The sequence below is a fragment of the Pongo pygmaeus genome, chromosome 14 (assembly GCF_028885625.2).
Source record: "Pongo pygmaeus isolate AG05252 chromosome 14, NHGRI_mPonPyg2-v2.0_pri, whole genome shotgun sequence".
NCBI lineage: Eukaryota > Metazoa > Chordata > Mammalia > Primates > Hominidae > Pongo > Pongo pygmaeus.
The window spans coordinates 44420864-44437971 of NC_072387.2; the positions used below are offsets into that span (position 1 = coordinate 44420864).

The 17108-nt window shown below is 41.6% G+C and overlaps 1 protein-coding gene across 4 annotated transcripts in view; it reads right to left on the reverse strand.

Moving 5' to 3' along the window:
• The window catches only part of DCLK1 (doublecortin like kinase 1), a 351269-nt gene that overhangs the window by 97484 nt on the left and 236677 nt on the right, over positions 1 to 17108 (reverse strand). For all 4 annotated transcript variants that reach the window (XM_054446408.2, XM_054446409.2, XM_054446413.2 and 1 more), the window contains exon 5: positions 2296 to 2412. In XM_054446408.2, the coding sequence (XP_054302383.1) occupies positions 2296 to 2412 (117 nt within the window). The remainder of the gene's footprint in view (positions 1 to 2295; positions 2413 to 17108) is intronic.

Consider the following 17108-nt stretch of genomic DNA (forward strand, 5'->3'; position numbering starts at 1 on the left):
ACCCACCACCATGCCCGGCTAATTTTTGCATTTTTAGTAGAGATGGGGTTTCACCACATTGGCCAGGCTGGTCTCAAACTCCTGACCTCAAGTGATCCACCCCCATCAACCTCCCAAAGTTCTGGGATTACAGGTATGAGCCACTAGGCCCGGGCCTATAGCCCAGATTTAATCAGAGAAAGTAAGAAATGTTTTTTAGTTAAGACTGAACATCCTCCACAGAGCTCAATATTAACCTGTCAGCTGGACAAGCTCAGTTCTTCCAGGGGAGTTTTCCATGCAGCAATTCCAGGATCACTCTGTCTGTCATTTTGTGGAGGTCCTCTTCTCTATGTGTGGGTGGTATCTCTCTTGAAGAGAGAGACTTTCCCTGACATCCTGGGGAAGGGATCATCATCAGAAAGAAATTCTCTCTTCTCCCAGGTGACTGACTCTCTGAAGCCAGGCCATTGCAAGGAGGGAGAAAAGGAAGTTGGCATCTGGTACTCTTCTTTGTTCATTGCTCTTTTGGTCTACACATCAAGGTATCTAAAAGGTCTGCTCTTGGATTGCAAGGACACTGATGGACATTGCTACTTGGAGGCAAACAGGGAGGTAGAAAGGAAGTCATCTCTGTCATGCCAGTAAATGAAGATGAACAAGTCATATCTTTCCCTCCAGATTATCCAGAGTCAAATGATTTTCTGCGTTTACTTCCTTTCTGTTTTCCATAACCCACTGCTTCTCAAAGTGTGCATTGGAATCAGCTGGAGGGCTTGGGAAACTCCAATTTGCTGGGCTCCAGCTCCAGAGTTTCTGATTCAGTGGTTCTGGAGAGGGAGCTCAGGGCTTTGTAGTTCTAACAAATGCTCAGGTGATGGTGATGCTGCTAGTTTGAGAACCACTGCCCTCACCTACTGTTTCTCAAAATGTGGACCATGGACTACCCGATCCTAATCACCTGGAGTACTTGCTGAAACACAGGTTTAGGTCCTTAGTCAGAATCTCAGGGTGTGGGGGGTCAGGATGACAAACTTTGCCAAGTTCCCAAGTGACTCTCATGAGCTCTAAGCTTTGAGTCTACTGTCTCATCCTTTAGCAATGCCTCATTTTAGGGCTCCATCCTATCTACATGAGCAGTGTCATACTAAGGGAGGAGTTCTCAGCTCACCTTTAAACTACAGAGGCAAACAAGATGCATCTCAAGTGCCAGCTATGCTCTGAAACATATCTCCTGACTGGCTATGATGCAGGCCATGCTGTGGGAAGGAGGCATTGGCAGCCCATTGATGCCACCCTAGGTTGAGAGTCAGAGGGGAAGGTGGTCTTTGGAGATCTGTCTAGAGAATAGCAGTAATTGGTAAAACTCCAAGGGGAAGGAGACTCTTAGAGAATCAAGGAGGGGTGGGTGGTTTAGCTGGCCCATGACCTATAATGACCCACCCTATTGAGAGTTCCTTCTTAGGCAGCCTCAGCCGAGAGCTCTTTTCACACTCCCCCTAGCCCATGCTGTTGAGTAAAAGAAGGCCTCCAAGTAGGCCCCAGAGGTCTTTATTCTTATTTATAAGAGCTTCTTGTCTTCATGAAATCAGGTAACAATCACTTTGACATTTGCATCATTTAATAATTCCCAATCAACAATTCGTGTCATTTAATAAATAATTCCCTTTAATAACGATACAGACCCTTCACCTGAGACAAACAAAGAAGACACTTTTTAACTGACTTCATGTCAGTTTTAAAACCAAAAAGGAGAAGGTAGGGTTGAGGTGCTCATCTTGTGCATACACAGCCTCTCCAACACTAGCACTAGAACCCACTGAGAGGCAGGCTCAGACCAAGGTCACTGCAGCAATCCCTGCTCCACCCTCTCAATCTCACTACCTTTAGCTCCAGAGCCACGAAAGGAAACTAAGGCCAGAGCCAAAAGTGTGTTTAATAAAGGTTCAGCGAATACAAATGGGAAACTCTTCATAGGCCAGTCTCAGGTAGAATAAATGCTCTAACAGAGACTTCCAGAATCTGAAAGATTAACTTAGGTGGTAGAAATGATACAAGATGATAACGTTCTTCTATTTGTGGGCAAATCGGGGTTTCCTGAGTCTTCACTAAGTACATTTTTTGAAGCTCAATGCTTTTTCTTTCAGCCAATATGCTAGACTCCAGCAAATCTGTTCAACCGCTCTAACATGTTCTAAAATTATAAACCGGAACCTACACTCGCTTAAAAACCTCACACTCTAGGCTTCACACACCCTCTGCTCATCCTGTGTCAGGAACAAGGCAATTTCTTCAAAATCTCCTCTGCTGCTTTACCTGAGCTGGTGGAGGCAGGGGACTTGCTACGCCTGGACGGTCCTGGGCTCTTGGTGGTGCTCCTGCGGGATGATGAAGCTATTTTGGTGTAAGAAGTGGACTTCACCACTCGACATTCTGGGGGAAGAACAAAAACCACACATCGTTATGGGGTAATGGCACACACACCAACTCAAAATGCACAATAAACCTGGAAGTAGAAATATACGACCATCCTCAGTCACATCTACTTCCCACCAGCTGGGTTCTTGTCTATGACAATGAAACCAAGAAAACAAAGAGGAAGGACAGGGTGGGCTTCTTAGCCATGGAAGTAAATAATACTTCAATCCCCCTAGGTTACATTCCTTACAATAATATTTTGGCTAGATTGGGAGTGATACAGGCTAATAAAGAGGTGTTTTGTTGGGTTTCTCTCTACTCACTCCTTGAGTTATCTGTATATGTGGGTCTCTTGGGATAAACTGTTGTTGCTTCCAAGGAAAATGTTAGAAGAAAGGTCAACCTCATAAACCAAGAAATGTGGTGGTGGAAGATTCCGCCCACCACAACAGGACCAAGTTTATTGTCATGGGTCCTCACAGAGATAGCTGTGGGTCTTTATGATATGTGGGAGATGACAGCATTTGCTTGGAAGAGGTAAAACTGGTGAAGAGGTGGTATTTCCCTGCAGCAAGGGCATCCTGCCAGCCTGTGCCACCACATGAAGCTGCCACAGAGTTTATACTGTGTCTGTGAAATGGTTTGTGGCTTGAGGATAAGAAACAACTTCACTTTCACTAGATTTAAATTCTCAGTGTTCATGTCCATTACATTCAATGCTGAACATCTTAAATGGCAGAGAGCTTTCTATTTCTCTCTTAGTGAGCTCCCTTGACCAATTATGATGCTGTGCAAACCCACATATCTTGTTCTCAAGAAACTGCTTCTAATAATTAACAAAAAAATGTATGCTTGTAAGGATAATCAATGTTCACTGTAGATGGAAAAATATAAAGCATATTTTAAAACACCCCCAATAACCCATGATCAAATGATACTTTATTTTTGGAGGGGGGTATACAAACTTCTAGAATTTTTAGCTATGCATTTATATATTTCAGCATTAGGATTTGTTCATACATGTTGATCTGTTACCAACCCTTTTCACAATACAGTATCTTGTGAGCATTTTCACTCTGTTATTTAATGGCTGTTGAGCATCTGACTGCATGGAATACCATAATTTACTTAACCAAATTCCTACTATTGAATATCTAACTTGCTTTCAGTATTTCACTGTTATAAATAATTACTCAATGACACCTTTGTAAATGAGTGTGCAGTTATCCTATCATTCCCTTAGGACAGATTTAGTCCCTGGCACTTGACATTTAGTTTCTAGTAGCCAGAAACCAAGGGCACACTGTGGGTGCTCAAAAATATTTACCTTTTCTTTTTAAAAATATTTACCTTTCTTTTCAAAAATATTTACCTTTCTTTTCAAAAATTTTTACCTTTTCTTTTTAAAAAAATTATAAATTCAAAATTAAAAAAATAGCAATAGCTATTTGTTCTTTCCCCTTCAATATCAGTACTTTTGTGATATTGTTCTTTCCCCTTCAATATCACTAACATTTTTAATAGTGTAAGGACCTTACCATAGCTTTTCTAAGCTTATATAAACACATATATACATAGCCAGGTTTTTGTTTGCTTTTTATAAAAATGGCAAGATAGTGACATATTTTATACATTTTCCATACTTATATATTATAATCATCTTTCTTGGTCAATCCATAGCAATCAAAACTGTTTTTCTAAACCCTGCATCATATTTTGTAATATGTTTATATCACAATTTATTCAATCATTCTCCTATTGATAGAAAGTCAGGTCACTCCTTATATTCTAATTTCTTCTTTATATTTTCCAACTTAAATAAAAAATTTTAGAGACAAGCCTGGCCAACATGGTGAAACCCCGCCTCTATTAAAAATACAAAAATTAGCCAGGTATGGTGGTGGGCGTCAGTAATCCCAGCTACTCGGGAGGCTGAGGCAGGAGAATCGCTTGAACCTGGGAGGCAGAGGCTGCAGTGAGCCAAGATCCCAAAAACATAAATAAATAAAAATAAAAAAATTTAAGATTAAAAAATTTGCTGAACAAAGTGGATTTGGTGAGTTGAAAGAGAACTTTTTAAAAGTTCTGAATGACGCCCTCCAGAAAGTCCAACAAATTGTACTTTTTTTTTTTTTTCCTCAAGACAGAGTCTCGCTCTTGTTGCCCAGGCTGGAGGGCAGTGGCGTGATCTCAGCTCACTGCAACCTCCACCTCCCGAGTTCAAGAGATTCTCCTGCCTCAGCCTCCCAAGTAGCTGGGACTACAGGGCACCCACCACCATGCCCGGCTAATTTTTGTATTTTTAGTAGAGGTGGGGTTTCACCATGTTGGCCAGGCTGGTCTCAAACTCCTGACCTCAAACGATCCACCCACCTCAGCTTCCCAAAGTGCTGGGATTACAGGTGTGAGCTACCGTGCCCGGCCCCAAATTGTACTTTTACAGACAATGAGTGGTCATTTGCTGGGTCCCTCACTGAGGTTAGGTATTACATTTTCAAAAAATCTTTGCCAATTTCTAAACAAATATTGGATTTCCTTTCTTGAAATCTGAATTGGTTTGACTGCCAGTAAAGTTGTACATTTTTCCCACATGCATATTAGCCATTTGGATTTCTTCTTTTGCAATTACTTATTTATGTCCTACTTTCTCTTATTGGTTTGTAAGAGTGCATTCTATACGAAAATTTAACACTTAGTCTATCACGTTATAAATATTTATCATTGTAGGTAGTTGTTGAAATACGTTAGCTTTTCAAATGTGGTGAACCTTTTTAGTATAGTAGTTTTAAATTAAACTACTTTAACTTTTCCATTATATATTTTAAATCCCATTTTATGCTTTGGAAACAAAGAACTCATAATCATTCCAGATCTCATTCTGATGCCTGACTTCAAAATTTTTCTTCCCTATCCATGCAATTTCTAATTTTCTAAATTCAAAACATGTTTCTCTCTCATATATTCCGAATTGCTTTATATAAACGTCGTTCCCTATTTTTTTCTAACATCTAAACCAACAAAGTAGTTTAAATTGTTTAGTAAGAAAAGATGTGAGTTTATATGAAATACAGATGTTATAAGACTAGAAACAGGAGATAAGTCATGGAGAAGAGTGTCTCCTAGAGAGTCTCATGAATTGAAATGGGGAAAAAGAAGAGGGAATATTAAAAAAGAAGAGGAAGCAAATTCTGCCTTGTGATATTTCTTCTTCCTCCACTTGTTTTCATAGCCCAAAGCAAAGAGAAATGAATCAAGGCATTACAGAGCCTGCCCAGTCTTCCCCAACAGTTACTTGGGCCACTGTCACTGTTCTGGCCTGCCCAATGACCCTGCAAGGTATTTCTGTTTTTTAAAAGAAAGAAAAAAAATCTATACATACAGGAATATTGACAAAAATTAAAAGATAGGAGTAACCAAGAAACAACATTAACAACGTCAGAAAATACAATAGGAAAACCAGGACCGTTCCCATGGGACAACAACGCCTGAGGTGTCCGTGGAGATTTTGATTCACAAAACAGAGCTTTGGAACGTGCCAAGAAGATCTCAAATTAGCTCATGGCTCTGACCATGCAACTGACAACACATCCTGGAGTTTGTCCTAGCTTTGGCCTCTGCCTAGCCTTTTGGAAGTATACTAGCAACCGAACTGGAATATCACAATGTCGCTGGCCCATTGGCATGCTTCCACGTACATTTTTATCACGTGGCCACTACGTGCCAGGCATCAAGAGCTGCAGACATGATGGAGAACAATACAAAATTTTGGAACTCAAAACCTTTACCATCTGGTAGTGGTGCATAGAGTCTTTTCACCAGTGAGGCCTCTTTTTGCTGATTTTTATTTCATGGACCTCATGTTTGAAAAATGTTGGTTTATGCAACACATTGTTATTAAGTAACATTCAATTTTCTCATTTTAAATCAAAATCAAGATGATCATGAGGGCAGATGACCAGAACTTTTTGTCCCAGGTTATGAACATTCAGAGGTCACATAAATTTAAAACAATAATTTTAAAAGCTCAGCATCTAGTGTTAGCAAGAATGAATAGTTAAGATAGAAAGCTACCAGATGGTACACATTGTTAATAATATCCATCTGTGATCCACAATGTGAATTAAAAAGTTGGTTTTAGGGTTCATGGCATGCTGTTTGGCACAGGTGCCAGAGTTGCTAGCTGTGGCTATAACTACCAACCAGCAATCCAGGTCACCACAATAGAACCAATCTTACCACACTCAATTGACATTTTTCCAAGTACCAAAAAGAAACTTGGCATTTCTGTGAGGGAGCTCTTCTTATCAGAAGAAATGTAGGTATTTCATTAAGTTTTTGAAATATTGGAAAAACTTGTGGCCTCTTATCATGCTTCCAAAGCTTCCCTTGCTTCTCCTGAACTGAGTTCTCACCATATTATTAATCAGTCGGAATTATTCATTTATTAGTCTGTCTCCCCACCCCTATACTCCATTGGATACTAACTAGTTCCTGGCATATTAAAAAGCATGAAGTAGCTGCTCGATAAATATCGGCCCAAATTGCTGCTGATCCTGTTACTACTTGTGTGAACTCTTGGTATTCACTGAACTAACCCAAACTCCCATTGTACACTCAAGAAAACTGAGTCCCAGAGAGATGAAATGACTTGCATCAGAACCCAACTCTCTTGGGTTGGTGGCTTCCTCACTACCCTCAGTATCTGATGCCGTGGCCTAAGCAAGCTGTTCCATGGTGATGAAAGCCTGGGAAATGTCTATCGGTGTCCATGGTCAGGGGTAGACAAATGGGTGATGGTGCATCAGAGGAAGAACTGCAAACAACTGTTCTCATATCAACATTAAATAAGAAATTCAAGATACGAAAGCTACCTGTCTATCAAATGTCTAGTATATCAGAAAAAAAGAGGAACAAACTGTCTTTCAGAAATGGAGTTATAATGAAGTAATAGCTTGGAAGATCATGGAGTCTGAAAGATAATTACAAATATTTCAACTCTTGGACCACTTGCCTTTAGGATGAGTGATACTTCATGAGTCATATTGCGGATTAGAATAATTCCAAAGGCTTGGGTTGAATAACAAAAACAGAAACAACAACAAGAAATTTATAGTAACTGCGTTTTCTAAAATGGGTCAACATAAATCCAGTTGAAGAATATTGCAGTGCCAAGCCGTAAATTATAAAAAAAAAAAAAAAAAACAAAAAACTCCAACCATCTTTCCAAATAAAGTTTAGATTTTTCATGTTTTAATTAATGTAAATAGGAATTATATTTTATAATGGTGAAAATGCAGTGAGGAACAAATGCTGCATGGCTTCAGAGAGAATGCCAAAATCTACATCAGCTGATAACCACAATTTTGAAACATTGTGAATAATATGACCTAAATGGCCAGTAATGTAGAAAACTTTTTGTTCACACAAAGGACATTTTCATAGCCTCAGGCAAGGAAGAAAGCAGTGCCTTCCATTCCCCCTTTCACATGGGGGCATTTGCCTTTGGGGGCCATCACTTCTTTACTCTGATGTTTCTTGGCACCCCTATATTTCATTGACCAATTCTCTAAGAGGACTGTATTTCCTTTGGTGGTGGAGAAACCGGATGACCCAGACACTCCTTAAGAAAGATGACACCGAAGTACTGTAGGTAAGCCACTTGAAGGAAGCTAACAGATGGTAATTTCTCTTGCTCCTAAAGATTGCAGCCTACCCAAAGGACAGGAAATCAGATCAAACTCATGAACTGGTTCTCTGATGACTGATCCTCCCATAGCATGCAAGCAAGTAAGCAACGTTGAATTAAATCTCTGCTCTATTTAGTCCCTACATTCATCTGAGGTGAAAAGTATCATTCCCCACACGATCTATACTAATGTTAGCTTTACAAATGTTTTGGGGATTTATAGAAGTTAAATGTTTCTCACCTTCACCCAGGACATGAACTCTTGAAATGGGCATTCTTTGATGGACAGATTTAGAGAGACAGCCCAGATGGTGATGTATAAGGAGGAGGTGGAACATATTCTTTGGCCACATTCCCGGTGGCAGGAGAACCTCCACTTAGAGAGATCCTCCCCCCACTCAGAAACAGTTGGTAGGTAGGCTGAAGTGTTATAGAAGGTGCTGAAGAATAGAAACGGTTGCAGGATTCCGCCAAAAGCACCAGTGGCTCACCTGAGCTCACATAGTGTTCATGCATTCAAAGGGGCCTACTTATACCTTCTGGAGAATCTTGAACAAGGCATAGGTGAAGTCCCTTGGGTGTCTAGACATGCTGATGTTGGCTAGGGAATACCTTTAAACAAGAAATGGTTTTACTTTTCTAGTCTCTTTTTTGAAACCAACCAGCATAAAAGCACTCTTAGGCAGAGGCCTCTTAATATATCTCAACTCTAAATTCAGTTTTCTGAATTGTTCAGGAAATGGACAAGTTCATCTAGAAGAATCCATCATGAGCAGTAGATGCTTTGTGCTTTCTACCTCACCCTGATTACAAAGGCAAGCTTCCTCTTAATTTGGCAAACGTACAAAGCCTGTAAGTGGAATAATATTCCTCTCTGTTGCTATATGCAAAAGAGAGTGAGGAAGCACATTCAGTTCCAGAGGCTTTTTATAAAAATGGCACAAAGTCAACGACAAAAAGAACTTGCAATTCTGATTCTCCAATTCTCCAGTAAGTTGCCCCTACATGTTCACTTCCCTCCCCTTGGGAGGCGCCCTCCTAGAATATCAAGGCTGTCAATGGTTAATGAGTCAACTCTCTCCTTAACTCAGGAATATTCTCTCCTCCTGTCTCCACTCCAACCAAGTGGTGGTCCAGCTTCCTTCTGAGCACCCCCAGTGCCTGGGAGATTCACCACCTGCTGTCTCATGGTTTTGAATCTCAGTCTCCATCCTCAGTCTCCAGCTTGTCTGCCTGGTTGAGCTGAACAAAGCCATCCTGGTATAATGGACAACTAAAATTTACTTTCTATGGAAATGTTATGATTTTCATACTTCACAGCAGCATTACAGGAAAATCCACATGTAGGCTTCTTGAGGAAAGGATGGGCCTGCATCTAGTAAGAACTGAGGCCCATCCGGTTTCTTCTACTCCACCTGTTTTCTAAGTGAACCTTGACACCATGGTAAGACTCCCATCCTACTGCCTGTGGGGTTTGAAATAACTGCTGTTTCCCCAAGCTCCACACGCAGCACGTCTGGAATAAAAGCAATCAAGATCAAAACACTCTAAAATACAGCTTTTAAAAACAACGCATTGCAGTGGGGGGGGGGCGAAATGGGGATGGTTAATGGGTACAAAAAATAATTAGAAAAAATGAATAAGATCTAGTATTTGATAGCACAACAGGGTGACTACAATGAAGAATAATTTAATTGTATACTTAAAAATAACTAAAAGAGTATAATTGGAATAAATGTTTGAGGTGATGGATACCCCATTTACCCTGATGTGATTATTATGTATTGTATGCCTGCATCAAAATATCTCATGTACTCCATAAATACATACACTTACTATGTAACCATAAAAATTACATTTTTTTTTTTTTTTTGAGATGGAGTCTTGCTCTGTCGCCCAGGCCAGAGTGCAGTGGCACAATCTTGGCTCACTGCAACCTCTGCCTCCCAGGTTCAGGTGATTCTCCTGCTTCAGTCTCCTGAGCAGCTGAGATTACAGGCACACACTTCCATGCCCAGCTAATTTTTGTATTATTAGTAGAGATGGGGTTTCACCATGTTGGCCAGGCTGGGCTTGAACTCCTGACCTTAGGTGATCTGCCCACCTTGGCCTCCCAAAGTGCTGGGATTACAGGCATGAGCCACCACACCCGGCCAAAAATTAAAAAATATATAAAAGACAAAAGTGAAAAAGAAGGCATGGGACAGACTGAATTGGAGACAAAAGCATCAGCTGGAGTAACTTAGCTGGAGAGTAAAGTCCCAGAAACTGAGATTTTAAAAGTACCTTCTAAAAATACAGGGAGGTATGTTTAAACCAGCACTTCCACTGGTCCACCACAACTTCCAGAACACCCAGCTCAGTGCTCCAGATGGCGCCCACGTGTTCCTCCACCTGCACGGGGCTCTAGAGGCACTGCTGGGAGCTGAAACCTTATGTAACATCTGCAGAAGGCTTTACGGCACTGGGATTTTCTGTATTAACATCTCAAGAGTCACAGCTCAGATCTACTGTTCTGATAGTATGAATGGTTCTCCTTTCCAAACAATTTCCTTTTCCCTAACAGTCACATAAGAGAAAAGTTCATCTTTTCCTACGTAACAGTGCAGAGGTCTGCAGGTGTCCTGAGGGATAGGCGGTTTAGCTCTGGGAGATTGCTTGGTAACCCAAGTTCCTACTATCTTATCTCTGTCAAACCTGAGTGTTCTCATCCACAAGGGTCCCAGTTGGTTTATGTTGCCTTGTCTGAGTTTCAGCCCTGGGGGAAAGCAGAAAAAGAGGAAGGTTTGCAGACACTAGGCATGAAAAGCTGATCTGTTCCTTGTTCTACCAGAACTTAATTTCCTAAATGAATACTGATCTTTCCTTTTTCCCACATGTCATTTGCACTTTTTTGTGCTAGTTGCTAGTGGTGTCCTTGGCCTCACCCACTAAATGCCAGTGCCACTAGATGCCAGTAGCTTCCTTAGTTATGTGACCAAAAACGTCCCCACACATTCCCAAATGTCCCCTGAGGGCATATTACCCCTGGTAGAGAACCACTGCCAACGTCTTCATTAGGCAATGTTTCCCAGAAGGGCCCTCAATTAACTCTTACATTCTTCCTCCACGGTGTTAATGAAACCATCAACAACCACCTGCCTGAGTCTCTAAACAATGCATTCGTATACTCTTTCTGCAGGTCTGGCAGGCATAAACAGTTTCGGGCTTTACACTGCAGTGTAGCTGATGCAATTGACAATGCTGAAGGTCTTCCAATAGTCTGTTAAAACTGGATTAGTACCCATTGCTTAACCATCCTGAGAACATGGGAACACGGGGTCTTGGTTTCTTAGCTGAGAGTTTGGAGGATAAAGAATGTCATGGGGCAGAGGTTAGAGAAAGAGACTTCCACACTGCTGTGTGCAAACCCGAGTGTTGCAGAAGGGCCACAAGCATGGCCCGTGATCAGGCTGCCCTCTAGGTAAGGTTCTTTCCCTTCCAGGTACCACTTGACTTCTACAATGACCCTTTGGAAACAACTCCAAAATGGTGTTCCTCACTATTTTGGATTGAATGCAAGTACAATGCAAGAGATTATGTTTTTCTTACCTATTGAGATGTGGGGATTTTCAACCTTAGTTATTAAGCCTGGCAGTATTGCCTCAAAAACACAAACATGTACCCCTTTTGCTGATTTGCAGTTGGAGTCTTATCTGTCTGAATCCTAAATGCAAGTGTAGTTGGTACATTTGCTATCCCCATAAGAACCCAACCTCACTGGCATTAAAACGTGTCCCAGAAGCCATCCGTTTTTTCTCTGCCGTGGGTTTCCATCTGGGCTTTGCTCAGGGTCTGCTGCCTTTTCATTGGCCAATGAAGCTTCACCAAATCTTGACCTTTTTGAAAGTAAAGCAGTTATTAAAATTGAGGAGCCCCACTTTGGCTGGCTCTGAGCTTCTTCTCATAAAAAACCCATGTGTCTTCAGTGAGACGTTTGAATAAATCAGAGATGCCAAGGGCCTTTTCTCCCACATGTCATATGTTCCATATTGTTCAGCCCAAATACAATGCCCTCTTAGTCTTCACTGATGTCTGATCACCTTGAGAGACTGAATATACAGATGAACAATGGCCACACCATGTAACAAAACAGAACTCTGACTCATGACCTGCAGCAACCTGCCGGGGAAAAACCCCCTTTCTATGACAGCCTACCAGAAGGTAGCACACTCTGAGTCAGACTTACAGAAAAATCAATAACAAATTACAATGGTCTAGCTCTAGTAACATTCCAGGAAGCCAAACAATAACCCTTGTAACAATTGACTTTAAATTAGCCAGGACTTAATAAGTGACAGCATCCCTAATTTTTGTTTCCACTTCCAACTTAACACCAACTAGAAAGGGTCAAATGTGTGCCTCTAACCAATCCCGTGGAGTGCCCCACTTCTGGTTAGCCTGCCTACATCTTCCCCACACCAACTGCTTCCATCAGGGTGCAGGGAAAACCTTCCCTTTTTTTCTTCTCTAAAGCACTCCTACTCCTCTGCCTGCCTTTGAGTCCCTGCCAAAACGCAGATGATGGTGGCTGACTCCTTGCTATAGCAAGCTCTGAATAAATAGCCTTAGTTTGTTCTCATTTGGTTGGTCTTCACTGATTTGCACAGCACACATGGCTCTCCCTTAGCTGACTGCAGCACTTGGCACTATGGCTCGGTACATTTCTCTTTCTGTCACTCATATGTCCAATTCCTTGTGGCCACCTTTATTCCTTGTGACACCTTGGAGAGTGGCACCCTGTCTCCCTGCCAGTCTGTCCTCTGGCACTTGGATAGACACCATTTCTTGAGCTGACCATAAAACAAAGCAGCTAACTTCAGTTGAGGGGCATGTCGTGTGAAATAGGCCCACCTTTATCTTCTAGAATCATGATAACAGTTCACAAGGGAAAGAAGGTTGACTGCGGAAACAGCAGGTGAACATCTCCAATCTCATGCTAACGCTGGGCCTACACTCATTGGATGGACTCATGTGCATAATGGTGCACATCTGAATTTCGATTTCTCTTTCTCTTTTTTCCAAAGTGTATGCTTTAGTCGCCGTAACAAATTACAACAAACTTCATGGCTTAAAATGACCAAAATATATTTGCTCACAATTCTAGAGGCCAGAAGTCTGAAATCAAGGTGTTGGCAGGTCTGGAGTCTCTCCAAAAGCTCTAGAATGGAATCCGTTCCTTGTCTCTCATAGTTTCTGGTGACTCCAGGCATTCCTTAGCTTGTGGCCACATTACTCAAATCTCTGCCTCCATCTTTACATGGACTTCTCTGTGTGTCTGTGTTACTTCCTTGGCCCCTTTCTCAGGTGAACATTTGTGATAGGATTTTGGTTCCCACCAGAATAACCCAAGATAATCCCCTCATCTCAAGACCCTTAACTTAATTAAACCTGCAAGGACCTTTTTCCAAATAAGGTCACATTTACACATTGAAACCTTTCAGTGATACTATTTAGCCTGCTACAATATGTATGACATCACTTTGATACCAGCCTGTCTTGAGCATTTTTGTCAGGAAATCTATTGTTGCTCCACTGCTTAGAACCCTTCTAGGACTCTTTGTTGCTCTTCGAGAATATCCTTAGAGTAGCCTGTAAGGCCCCTCCCTACTTCAGCTTTCTCTCTCCCTTTTCTTTGGGTGCATTATTTTAGTTTCTTAACTGCACTAAGTAACCTCCTGCCTCTGGGCACTGGAATATTTATTTCCCTGCAAAAGGAACGATTCCCCAATACTGCCACCTTGCCTGGTTAACGTTCTGTTCATACCTCCACACTCAACTTAAATTCATACATTTTGCAAATATTTACTGAGTCTCTGCTGTTTTAGGTGCCGGGATACCGTAGTGTATCAGTTGACAGGGTATCTGCTTTTGTGGAATTTATACTCCAGCGGAGGAAATGAGCCTTAAACAAACAAAAACAAGAACAAGAGCTGAGTTTATAAGAACTTTGCCAAGAATTAAAAGGGTGATGTGACAGTGAGTGGCTGAGTTAGTGGTTTCTCTATATTGGTGGTCAGAGAAGGTCTCTTGGTGTGGAGGACGCTGAAGCTGAGCTCTGAACACAGGAAGAAGTCAGCCGTGGATACACTGAAGGAAACAGAGGAAAGCAGGCCCCAGATTAAGTCAAGATTGAAACAACCAAGTGAGGGGCTTGGGTTTTACTCTAAGCAAGATGGAAGTTAGGAGGGGTTTAAGCAAGCGCAGTTGTTGTAGTTTAGATATTTGACCTCCAAACCTCATGTTGAAATCTGACCCCCCATGTGGGAGGCGGGGCCTAATGGGAGGTGACTGGGTCATGGGAGTGGATCCCTCGAAGAATGTCTTGGTGCCATCCATGAGGTAATGAGTGTGTTCTCGCTCTGTTAGTTCCAGCAAGAGTTCTCCCAACATCTGGTTGTTAAAAAGAGCCTGGCACCTTCCCTTCTCCCTTGCCTCCTCTCTCCATGTGACCTCTGCACATACCAGCTCCCCTTCCCCTTCCATCATGAGTGGAAGTAGCTTGAGGCCCTCAGCAGATGCAAATGCTGGTGTCATGCTTCTTGTGTAGTCTGCAGAACTGTGATCCAAGTAAACTTTTTCTATATAAATTACCCAGCCTCAAGTATTCTTTTATAGCAACACAAATGGACTAAGACTGCAGTGGTGTGGTCTGATTTGTGAGTCTAAAAGAGAACTCCGGCTGGTGTGTAGAGGAAAGATTGCGAAGTGGTTATTCTGGGTGAGAAAGGATGGTGGCATGGCCTAGGATGGAGATGATGGAAACGGATAGAAAACAATGACTTGGATATGATGAGGAGATAGAGTTTGCAAAGCTTGAGGATGGATTGCATAGGGGCAGGTAGACATGCAATCCCAGCTTATATGCTCCTTGTGTATGTACTGACGAGTGAGTCCTGCTGACAGCCTTGCACAGGGCAGTGGCTTCATGTGCCAAAGTGCAGGAGAGACCAAGAGTCTAGAAAGGCCTACAGTCTTCCTCTAGGATAAAGGACAGACTTTCCAGCTCTTTAAAAATGCAGATTCCCTGCTCTTCCCTGAACCTACTATATTAGACTCATTGGAGGTGGAACCCGGAGCACTTAAAAAAATTAAAAACCCACGTGATCCCAATGGTGTCGATCCACAGACCAGACAGTTCTTGCCATTCTCCTGTGGACTGATAAGAAAATTACCAAGGGAAATCCAGAGGTTCAGGGTTTGAAGTAATTGTGCAATGTGCCACTTGGAAAAAAAAAAGGACTAAACTAAAAGCATGAGGAGATAAATTAGCAAGACAAACTGGTCTTGAAAAAAACAGCAAATATCTGTCCTCCTTCAGATTTTATCCCGACTCAAAGTTGCAAAAACAACCAACTATTATCCTGAGACCCAGTTGAAAGCAGACTTCGAAAGTGGAACAAGAGTTCACATATATTGTCAGCTCATGACCACCTGGCTTTAATTAGCTATAAGATGGGGAGGACCTGAAAGCTAGATAAGAAACAAGAAATAGATAAATTACTCAAGAATGGAGAGCTAGAAAATGAATAAGAATTCCTCCAAGAGAAAAGAAAAGGGAACAAAAGGAACTAACAATAAAAAGAGCATAACAATGTGAACTGAAATAAAATTTGATCACTGTCTCCTTGGGTAAGGCTCCTTTAAGCCTGACTTTATCCCAATCATGCAGAAAAGCCAGGATAAGCATGCATCTTCGGTTTGGTGGTCTAATACTCAACCTACTCTAGCACATGCCCCAGTGGGTTGGGGTCAAGTGGTCTGGAGGGGGCTCCCTGAGAAAGTGGAAATGGTTGGAGTTTCTGGGGACCACACAGAGATGATAGTCAAGAACTCCAGGTGTGTCATTCACAAAAGGTAAGGGTACTGTTTTGGATGATGATTCGTCATAGTTTAGATTATAATAGGGTCCATTCTTATTCCATTAAAACAAAGCCACAGCCTCTGTGCTGCCCAATACCTTGGGTCACTTTGGCTAGGGACATTCTCTAGCACCTTGCAAGGTGAGCCTGCCTTGTTCAGGTCATCACCACGTCAGCAAAAGCAGGACCAGGCTCTTGGTAGAAGGAGGGGCTCCTATATAAAGGAAGCTTCCAGAAAGACACATACCCTTGTCCAGGTGTTCTGTGAAGTGGGCATCAAGCTTGATTGGGAACAGAGATTGTCCACCAGGAATGAGGTATCTGTGTTTGGCTAGAAGTCAGCCCAGCCTTTTCCTGAGAAAGACCTCCAACCTGAATCCACTTTGGGTAAATGAGGTAAAACAAGACTTGGGAAGATTATTTCTCCAACCAAAATCATCTCGGAGCCTGCACTGTCATCTCAGGGACAACAAAAATAAAATTCTCCCTTCAGACTATACTAGAACAAAAATAAATAAATAAACAAATAAAAATTCAAGTGGGAAACCAAGAACAAAAACTCTAACTGTAAGGCCAGGAACAAAACATTCAGATTGTTGTGTAAACAAAGTAATCAGAATGTCATAATAAATGACAGGCTGAAGCTCTGTGCTTATTTTAAAGGGATCAAGTGATACTGAAGAAGAGTGATGTAAACATACTCCTGAGCAAAGTCTCACTGGGATAGAATTTAATCAAGAGGTTTTACTTTCAAGAAATAAGCACAATCGCAGAGGCCAGGAAACTTAGCCGTTTCAGGGAATTGATGGGTAGCACAAATGTGTGTTTGGCAGAACACACACAAAAATGAGGCATTAAATTAGGCATACCCTAAAACCTTCAAATTCACATTTTTATATATAACTCAGGCTGCTGATTTGTCATCTAAAAATGAAAATGGACTTGGAACCAACCAAAATGTCCAACAATGATAGACTGGATTAAGAAAATGTGGCACATATACACCATGGAATACTATGCAGTCATAAAAAATGATGAGTTCATGTCCTTTGTAGGGACATGGATGAAATTGGAAATCATCATCCTCAGTAAACTATTGCAAGAACAAAAAACCAAACACCGCA